Genomic DNA, 9,908 nt, shown 5'->3' on the forward strand with positions numbered 1-9,908 from the left:
CCTTCCTTCCTTCCTTCCTTCCTTCCTTCCTTCCTTCCTTTCTTCTGCCCCAAACCCGTTTTTTTATTTGAATTCTTGATGACAAGTGGTTTCAATATAGATGTGAGAGAACTTTGTTCTGCTTTCCATCATGAAAATTTTGTTTTAGTCTGGCTGTGGTTTGTTTTTCATTGTGGCAAAACATGTATGACATAGGATTTTACCATTCTAGCCATTTTTAAGCATGCGATTCAGCAGCATCAATTACAATCACAATGTTGTACAACCAGCAGCACACTCTGTTTCCAGGACCTTTTCATCACCCATTACAGAAACTCTGCTCACTACAATAACTCCCCATTCCTCCCTGCCCTGCACAGCCACCCCAGCTCCTAGTGACCTCCATTCTACTTTCTGTCTCTATAAATGTGGCTGGTCTAGATACTTCCTAGGAGCGGAATCATACAATATTTGTCCTTTGTGTCTGGCTTCTTTTGCTTAGCATAGTGTTTTTAAAGTTCATCCGTGTTATAGCCTGTATCAGAATATTTTCCTTTTTATGGCTAAATAATACATCTCTGTTTTGATCTTGACATTTTTCTGTTCAGGAACTTTTAGTGCCTCCCCATTATCTGAGAAAGCAAGCTGACACTTTGCAGCCTGACATTCAGGGTTCTGTTTGTCTTGTTTTGCCCTGGGTGGCTGGGAGTTCTTTGATACTAAAACTGCAGTCAAGTCCTGAATAGGAACAGTGGGTCCGCTTCCTAGTGTTACCATGCCCAACTCAGTAACTTGGGTCACACTGATGATTTTTTTCTGTCTTCAACATTTTAATCAACCTTTTAATTCCAAAAAGAAAAAAAATTAGCGCTAACAGCAAAATTTTCTATTTGTGGAATGTACTAGTAATTAAACTTGTAAATTTTTGGAATGGAGATTTGGCTGTAAATAAATAACAGCATCCCACCATTATGTGGCCAAATGGAATAGATCCTGCCCCTGTACTTTGTTTTTTAATTTGTGTGGGCATATCTATTTTTTTTCCCCAGCTTGATTGAGGCATGATTTATAGACAATAAAATTTACCCATTAGTATAGAGTTTGATGAATTTGGAAATTTTATACAGTCCTATAACCACCACCACAATCAAGATCTAGAAATCCCAGCCCCCTAAAAAGTTTCCTCTGGGCCCCTTGCAGACAATCCTGACTCCTCTTGTTACAGGTGACCACCACTGTCTATTTTATTTTATTTTGTTTTGTTTTTTGTTTTATTTTATTTTGTTTTGTTTCATTTTTTTTTGAGTTTATTTATTTTGAGAGAGAGAGAGAGAGAGAGCGCACGCACAAGTTGGGGAGGGGCAGAGAGAGAGGGAGAGAGAGAATCCCAAACATTGGTGTAGAGCCCAATGCGGGGCTCGAACCCACAAACTGTGAAATCATGACCTGAGCCAAAGTCAGACGCTTAATTAACTGAGTCACCAAGGCACCCCCACCACTGTCATGTTAATACCTACCTATAGTGGACATATCCATGTGTTCTCTCAAGATGGAAAGGGGGCAAAATGTACGCAGATTGAAGAAAGAGCCAGAAAGTAAGCTGGCAAGATATGATGGCAGGAGGGCAGAGCTGAGTGGTGTGGAGCCATGAATGGTGTTGGAGGCTGCTGTCTGTGGAGCAGTGACTGTTAATGGGAATGGAACATCGGAATCCCCTCAAGGCTTTGTTTTTAAATATTTTATTAAGTTTATTTATTTATTGAGGGGGGGAGGGGCAGAGTGAGCTAGAGAGAGAATCTCAAGCAGGCTCCACGCTGGCAGCACAGAGCCCAATGTGGGGCTCGAACTCAGTTAACCACCTGAGCCAAAACCAAGAGTCCCATGCTTAATTGACTGAGCCACCCAGGCGTCCCCCTCTCAAGGCTTTTAAAACTGCTCATCACCACTACCCAGCCGAGATTCTGACTTCTTTGTCTATTGTGGGTCCTTCACCATATGGGGAGAGAAGTTTGAGAACCACTGTATAGAAATAAGGCACGGGGGGCGCCTGGGTGGCGCAGTCGGTTAAGCGTCCGACTTCAGCCAGGTCACGATCTCGCGGTCCGTGAGTTCGAGCCCCGCGTCGGGCTCTGGGCTGATGGCTCAGAGCCTGGAGCCTGTTTCCGATTCTGTGTCTCCCTCTCTCTCTGCCCCTCCCCCATTCATGCTCTGTCTCTCTCTGTCCCAAAAATAAATAAATGTTGAAAAAAAAAATTTAAAAAAAAAAAAAAAAAAAAAAGAAATAAGGCACGGTGTGCCAGCTACAGCCTACTGTTTATTTATTCAACAAATCATTGAGAACCTATACGCTGGAAACTGTTGAGGCACAGGATATGTATTCCTTCTCAAATATATGCAGATTTAGTGGCATCTAGACAGTGTGTTGCTATACTTCATGAAATCAGAAGCTTAGATGATTTGGAAAAATACTGAAAAGTGGGAACATTTTATTTTTTTTATTATTATTTTTTTTAACGTTTATTTATTGTTGAGACAGAGAGAGACAGAGCATGAACGGGGGAGGGTCAGAGAGAGGGAGACACAGAATCCGAAACAGGCTCCAGGCTCTGAGCTGTCACCGACGCAGGGCTCGACGGACCGCGAGATCATGACCTGAGCCGAAGTCGGCCGCTCAACCGACTGAGCCACCCAGGCACCCCGAAAAGTGGGAACATTTTGACTATATATAGCAACTTTATAAAAGATCTCACTTTGATATTCCAGCATGAAAAGCCCAATACAGCAAACCGTATTGAAAATTTTCATTCCTCATTGCTTCTGTGAAGGTCTGTCATTTTTATATATCCTCTTCATAGTTGCAACGATCAATATTAATGATTAGTAATGTGTATGACTTTAATATACATAAATAGGTATGTCTGTGCTTTTTAACTTACATATGTATGATGTATATGGCTTCTACATGCAGTTATATATGGGGTTCTATAGTTATTAATGTTTTTTTAATTCATTAATCTTTATTTAAAATTTAGGTAGCTGACTTTGCACACTTTACCTTGTTTATAGCAATTCAAGCATTGCTTCATCTTTATTTTTAATCTCTTTTCAAGCAAGGGGAAGAACAAGGTAGAAAGTACAGCGACACTGATTTAGAAAGCATTCATAAAAATTCAACCGAAAGTGCACTGAGGAGAGTAAATGAAGAGAAAGGTAAGTTATTCAAATTTGAGTCACTGTGTAAGTGAGGAACTGGGGAATATGGAAGGAATACTAATTTTCACCTTACTTGGTTGTAGGTATTGTGAGCAAGTGGGCTGGCAGATTTTTGTTTGCTTATCTAGTGATTTATTTCATGGTACAGGAATATTTTATTACTCACAAAAAAAGAGAATAGTGTTGATCAGTAAGAGCCTTTAGAAAAAACAGTATTTGTTGCACTATCTACCATAGGAACCATGTCCAGAAATATACAACCTCTCAGGGCTTCATTCTTTGTACATTGTATAATATATAAATTTTTTTTTTATTTTTTTTTTAACATTTATTTATTTTTGAGACAGAGAGAGACAGAGCATGAACAGGGGAGGGGCAGAGAGAGAGGGAGACACAGAATCTGAAACAGGCTCCAGGCTCTGAGCCATCAGCACAGAGCCCGACGCAGGGCTCGAACCCACGGACCGTGAGATCATGACCTGAGCCGAAGTCGGGCGCTTAACCGACCGAGCCACCCAGGCACCCCTGTAATATATAAGTATTTTTAAAAATTCACTTTAATTATTAGCTTTACCTTTTCATTTGGAGTTTGTTTTTTTTTTTCCATTTCCTTTATTACTTAGAAGAACATTGTTGTGAGTGGAGGTGAGTTTAAAGAGAAAAGAAAGACGTCCGTATAGTTGTTCAAGTATATGTGTGCATTTGGATGAATAAACAATATGCTTAGCGGTCCTTTTTAACATTTTGAAATCAGATAAATCAGTCCATCCGAAGAAAGCCAGTTCACCAAGTCCTCTCAGGCGACAGTGGGAGAAAAATGTACCCAACACAGCTCTCACGGCTTTGGAAAATGCAGCCATCCTCGCCTCCAGTTTAGGGGCCGGGGAAGATAGAGGTCAGTAGGCTGATCGAACAGTGTTATTAGAGAACATTTTCTAATGGTTGTTTAATGGGCTAGACGCCGTTCTTGTTGTTTTTATTATCACCCTGTAAAAGATCTTAGGTGTCATGCCTGAGAGCAGTGCTCATGGAGACAAGTGAAATAGATTTTAGTAGAGAGTAAAATATAATTAGCTTAAAATATGGTCTGGAAGATATATGCTGACCATCTTTTTTTTACGTGGCACTAACAGTTACCTTTTCACAACTAGGTGGTTCTGTAATAAAGTACAGTGAAAATAGCACCCGTAAGCAGTGGCTCAAAGAGACTCCAGAAACTTTGATGAACATCCTCAAGAATGCTGATCTCAGCCTGGCGTTTCAAACATACACAATATATAGACCAGGTGACTCAAGTCTATTATGTAACCATGGAAACACTTTGATTTTTTTTTTTTAAAGTGTGGTAAAATATGCATAAACTAAAATTTACCATGTAAGCCATTTTTAGGTATGCAGTTCAGGGGCATTAAATACATATATGTTGTGCAGCCATCACCACCATCCATCTCTAGAATTTTTCCCATCTTCCAAATCTGAAATTACGTACCCATTAAATAATTCCCCATTTGTCCCTCCCAGAAACTTTGATTTTAAAGTTGTAAATGATTTTATTAAAAAAAATTTTTTTTAATCTTTATTTTTGAGACAGAGAGAGAGAGAGACAGAGTGTGAGTGGGGGAGGAACAGAGAGAGAGGGAGACACAGAATCCAAAGCAGGCTCCAGGCTCTGAGCTGTCAGCACAGAGCCCAACTTGGGGCTCCAACCTGTGAACCAGGAGTTCATGACCTGAGCCCAAGGCAGACGCTTAACCGGCTCAGCCACCCAGGTGCCCCAGAAGTTATAACTGATTTTAAAGTTATGAAATGATTCAGAACATTGTATTTTTTAGGTTTTCTTGAGTTTTTTTTTAGCCAGTCTTGAGCTATAATTAAGATTTCCCATGGAGCTTCATTACTTTTATTTGTTTTTTATTTATTTTTTAAATGTTTGTTTTTGAGAGAGAGAGAGAGTGTGTGATAGCAGGGAAGGGCAAAGAGAGAGGGGGGCAGAGAATCTGAAGCAAGCTCCCTCACATAGCACAGAGCCCAGTGCAGGGCTCCAGCCCACAAACCATGAGATCATGATCTGAGCCGAAGTCGGATGCTTAAACTTGGACTAAGCCACCTAGGCGCCCCTTGATTACTTTTTATTGTTTACTTGTTTGTTGGTTTTAACAAGGGTGGGACTACTTTGGAGGGTAGTCTGTTTTTACCATGCAGAGTACACCACTGCTTTAATGACTTTAGTTCAGACTCCATCATAGTAAACTTGGAGGAACTTCAAGATTTCTTTTGCTCTGTGCTTGAATTCTGCCATATTGAATAGAGCTCAAGAAAGAGAAATCATTAGGATTTGATTTTCTTATTGTTTCTACAGACATTTTCACTAAAACTGCACTAAATCACCTTTTGTAATACTCTCTTTAGGAATCCAGGCCGAAGCAGTGCATTAAGGGTGTCTACATGTGTGTACATGTGTGTATAAGTTTGATCATTCAATTATTAAGCCACGTTGCTAGGTTAAGATCTAAGACAAATTATGCCAAGTAAAGCATGTAATGCTGTGGCAAGTCTCAACTGTGTTTATTGTAACAGATTTAGTTGTATTTGTTTATTTGGTCAGTGTTTATTGAGTGCCTAACTTATGCTAGGTTAAAAGTTAAAAAAAAAAAGAAGAAGAAAGAATAAAACACAGTTCCTTCCCTGAAAGAGTATGGGGGGAACGTGGCCCTCACGTCAGAGGTTTAGAGGAGTGTAGGTGAATTGTGGAGATGTGTCCTGATAGAACCGCCCCGCTGTGTCACAGGAACCCTGGGCGCAGGTGGATACACGGGACGGAGTGTTCAGGAAGGCTAACGGTTGTGAATTTTGTTTTAGCAATTGTAGGTCCTGGAGTTTGTTTTTGGTCCAGTGATCAAGGTTTTGTCGTTTCAGGAAAGTCACTGTTCAGAAACTCTGCCGTAGCTCTGTTTTGAAGGGTTTTATAAAGATTTAGCCCACATTGTTGTGTTAGGTTATTGTTGCGTGAGCAAAAAGTAAAGCGATTGCCTTCTGGAAAATCTCTTGAAGGGACGCTTGTGGTTGCCATTCCCTAATGTTCTTCTCCACCACTGGAAAAAGTTGGGGGTGGGGAGCTTAAAGGAAAAACAACTGTAATACAACCATCCAAAGGTAACTTTAATATAGGTTCTTATATTTGGAGGTTTTAAGTGTACTTTTCTGCATTCTTCTTTTGAAGAAAGTACTGCTTGTAAATTTAATAGCGATACTGATGCTTCATGGGCCTGTTTTATGCCAGAAATCACGCTGTGTAATGTGGGGAGGCGCTACCGAAGAAATATAGGGCCTGGCATTGTCCTCAGTTAGCCAGCTGTCTTCTGGAGGATTTTAGTCCTATGTTCACTAAATAAGTAAATGCTGTTAAAATTGGCATAATTTCTCTTAATATTCCTCTTGAAGGCTCAGAAGAGTTCTTGAAGGGCCCCCTCTCTGAAGAAACAGAAGCATCAGACAGTGTGGATGGAGGCCACGATTCTGTCACTTTGGACCCAGAGAGACTGGAGCCTAGATTGGATGCAGAGGACACGTATGTTGGGATATACCTAGATGGTGTTAGTCGGTGCGCATGATGTCAATTATACCTTAATTTCAGGTTTAGCAGGAACTGGTTATATTACTTGACATCACAAATGAATATTTATATCTTGATCTTTTGTCTGGGATGGGTAATGTGTTTTACAGTATTATTACAGAATTCCTGACTGAGCGGTATTTTATGATCGTTTAGCTTGGACTTACTATTTTTTAATATGTTGGATTTTATTTGCAAATGTTGTAGAAACATGAAAGAAGCAATCCTATGGAAGGGATAACAATGTTTTCCCTCCGTTTGGTTGCCTCATGGAGCTCGTTTTCCAAAAACGTAAATATTGTGATGGTGGCGTTCTGTTTTGAGCCATCAAAAAAAATACTTGCTGTGCCCCTAATATGGAGGCTTAGTATCCAAATTGTTTCTTCACAGGGATTTTGAGGAGGACGACGATAGCCCTGACTGGGTGTCAGAACTGAAGCTGCGAGCTGGCTGGCCAGGAGTGTCTGATGGGTAACGCCCAAGAAGTGCTCTGTCGTTAATATCGCGTAGCTGTTTAAAGTGAGGAATTAATGTTTGGATGGTATCAGCTCACAGGATGTGTATTTTTCTTTGGACACAGAATGAAGAGGGGGAAACTGAATATTTAAAACTGTTCCTGATCAGTGTCACAAGGTTTAAAATATCTGTAACTCTCGAGTTTTTGAACTCAAAGAGAAGGCGTGGAAGAATGGCTCTGAGCTTCAGGCTTGCAGTCAGAACAGAAATGGGATGCTGCTGCTTACGTTTTGTGTGATTGTGGGAGATTATTTAACCTCTTGGAGCCCCAGTGTCCACAACTCTAAAACGAGGATAATAATGCCTTCCTCATAGGGACGCTGAACATAGACCATGGCAACGGCCCATAATGTTATTTCTGCGATTGTTATGATTTGTGTTTAATTGCTGCACAACTCTTTTTACATTTCCTAAAGGTTTGAGGATCAAAATAAATTTAATTAGACCATAATGATGTCGTCCAGTTTTCCAGTAAGACTTATTTCTGGGTAGTGATCCATGATCTTCAGTGATCTTCACCAACAGTCCGCCATCCTTAAATACGGCCCCTCATGGCACCCAGGTCAGCGGATCAGCTGTGGGACGGGGTGAAGGGGCTACAGATCTTGTCTGCTGTTGGCAGTCCTGGGCAGGAGAAAGAAACAGGCCAGAGGCGGGACGTATTGGACACTAGAGTGTGCCGTGGAAATAATGGGATGCCAGTATGTGTGGGGCATGACACACACGTGCTGGGGTCCCGTCATTCCATTGTCATTCCATACTGGGATGCTGTTGTGAGGTGAGATATTTTACTATAGAAGAAAGAGGCTTCTCCTAGGGGATCTCCCCGAGCGAGTGTGCAAACGGCAGAAGCCCGAGGCAGTATGGGGAGCAGTGCTCCAGTGAAGAATGGGAAAACAGTTGAATCTACAGCAGGATGGTTACTGAGCATCTCCTGAAAATGTGGAATACATGCATCTTGTAGATGTAAACCATTTTTTTTTTTTAATTTTCAGGAACAAAAACCATGGTATAGCCCTTCACCCCACACATTTTATTTACCCTTAGACATCTAGTCAACTGATTTGTTACTGCTGCTGTTAGCTTTGATTGCTTGATGAAGGTGATGTCTGCTACAAGGTTAAACTGTAAGGTTACTGGTTTTCGATTTCTGGGTCCTGTTCATTCCAAGTGAGTCACCAAGTCCAGCCCATACTCAGGTGCTGAGAAATTAAGCTGTACCTCCTGAAGGGGGCTGTCATCCAGAGCTAAGTCATTTGTATTTTTGCTTAAACTGTTCCAGCTTTGGCCATTGGGAGTTTTTCAGGTTACCTCTATGTCCCTTTGACATGCCCTCATTCTTTTGTGTTTTGGGAACACTTCCTGGTACTTTCTGGTACTACAAGAAGACGGTCTAGGCTCATCTTGAAGCGTCTCTGTCCCAGCTTCAGAATCAGCCATGTCTCCGAGGAACCTTGGTTCCTGTCATGGTTTCAAAACCAGGATCGGGGTGCTGGGTGTGCTTGTTGCTACAGAAGTGTCACTGCTCCTAGGCCCTCTCAGCAGACAGAGCTAGGAAATCCATCTGTGTTTACTGTCCTATGCACATGCACACAACTATAGTCGTTCTGTATCTCTCCATCTGTATGTATATTAAGCTAAGGGTGAGTTCATACTGATGTCCTTGCTTCTGATTTAGTACCAAAGGTTCACCCTGGCCTTTCCCCTCGCTCTTCTGTAGCTTCTCTGTCTGATAGTGAGAAACCTGGCCCGAACCATCCACTATCCACTTAACTGCTCAACCCCAGGATACAGATGTAAACAGTTTCCAAATAATTAGCCCATGCTCCCGTGAGAAGCAAATTTCCCAACTAGAGTATAGCATTTATGTGTTGTTCCTAGTGCTTTTAACCTTAGAGTTCCAGTTAAAACACCATTTCCCAGAGTTACTTAGGTTAGCTCCTTTTTAGCCGCTCTCTTGAAGACTTTTCAAGAATTAAGGTAGGCGGGGGTCACTTTAAGGATAGTTCCGGATACTCAGCTTCCATAAATAACAGTATTTGGTACCTCTTAGTCATGTCAAATTTTAGCATTGCCCCAGGGTGTAAATATTTCCAAACCACCAAACAAAGGGAACTTGGAATTATGTATAGTTATTGAGAGACTGAGTCTTGATTAGATGACAAATCCTTTCAAAAGTCAGATGGTTTGCAGAGTTTGCTTTTATTATTTAAAAAAAAATTTTTTAGGGGTGCCTGGGTGGCGCAGTCGGTTAAGCATCCGACTTCAGCCAGGTCACGATCTCACGGTCCGTGAGTTCAAGCCCCGCATCAGGCTCTGGGCTAATGGCTCGGAGCCTGGAGCCTGTTTCCGATTCTGTGTCTCCCTCTCTCTCTGCCTCTCCCCCGTTCATGCTCTGTCTCTCTCTGTCCCAAAAATAAATAAAAAACGTTGAAAAAATAAAATAAAATAAAATAAAATAAAATAAAATAAAATAAAATAAAATAAAAAAATTTTTTTATTTTTGGGAGAGAGCAGGGGAGGGGCAAAGAGAGAGAGGGACAGAGGATCTGAAGTGGGCTCTGTGCTGATAGCAATCATCCCTGTG

At 41.2% G+C, this 9,908-nt stretch overlaps 1 protein-coding gene across 5 annotated transcripts in view; it reads left to right on the plus strand.

Annotated features, from left to right (window-relative positions):
- Window positions 1-7,772, plus strand: part of NEK3 (NIMA related kinase 3) — a 25,647-nt gene extending 17,875 nt beyond the window's left edge. For all 5 annotated transcript variants that reach the window (XM_040448318.1, XM_040448322.1, XM_040448319.1 and 2 more), the window contains exons 12-17: window positions 3,090-3,189; window positions 3,947-4,087; window positions 4,344-4,478; window positions 6,634-6,760; window positions 7,196-7,276; window positions 7,386-7,772. In XM_040448318.1, the coding sequence (XP_040304252.1) occupies window positions 3,090-3,189; window positions 3,947-4,087; window positions 4,344-4,478; window positions 6,634-6,760; window positions 7,196-7,276; window positions 7,386-7,413 (612 nt within the window). In that variant the 3' untranslated portion in view covers window positions 7,414-7,772. The remainder of the gene's footprint in view (window positions 1-3,089; window positions 3,190-3,946; window positions 4,088-4,343; window positions 4,479-6,633; window positions 6,761-7,195; window positions 7,277-7,385) is intronic.
- The last annotated feature ends 2,136 nt before the right edge of the window (window positions 7,773-9,908 follow it).

This window comes from Herpailurus yagouaroundi, unplaced genomic scaffold (genome assembly GCF_014898765.1).
Source record: "Herpailurus yagouaroundi ecotype Mexico unplaced genomic scaffold, PumYag 197, whole genome shotgun sequence".
Classification (NCBI taxonomy): domain Eukaryota; kingdom Metazoa; phylum Chordata; class Mammalia; order Carnivora; family Felidae; genus Herpailurus; species Herpailurus yagouaroundi.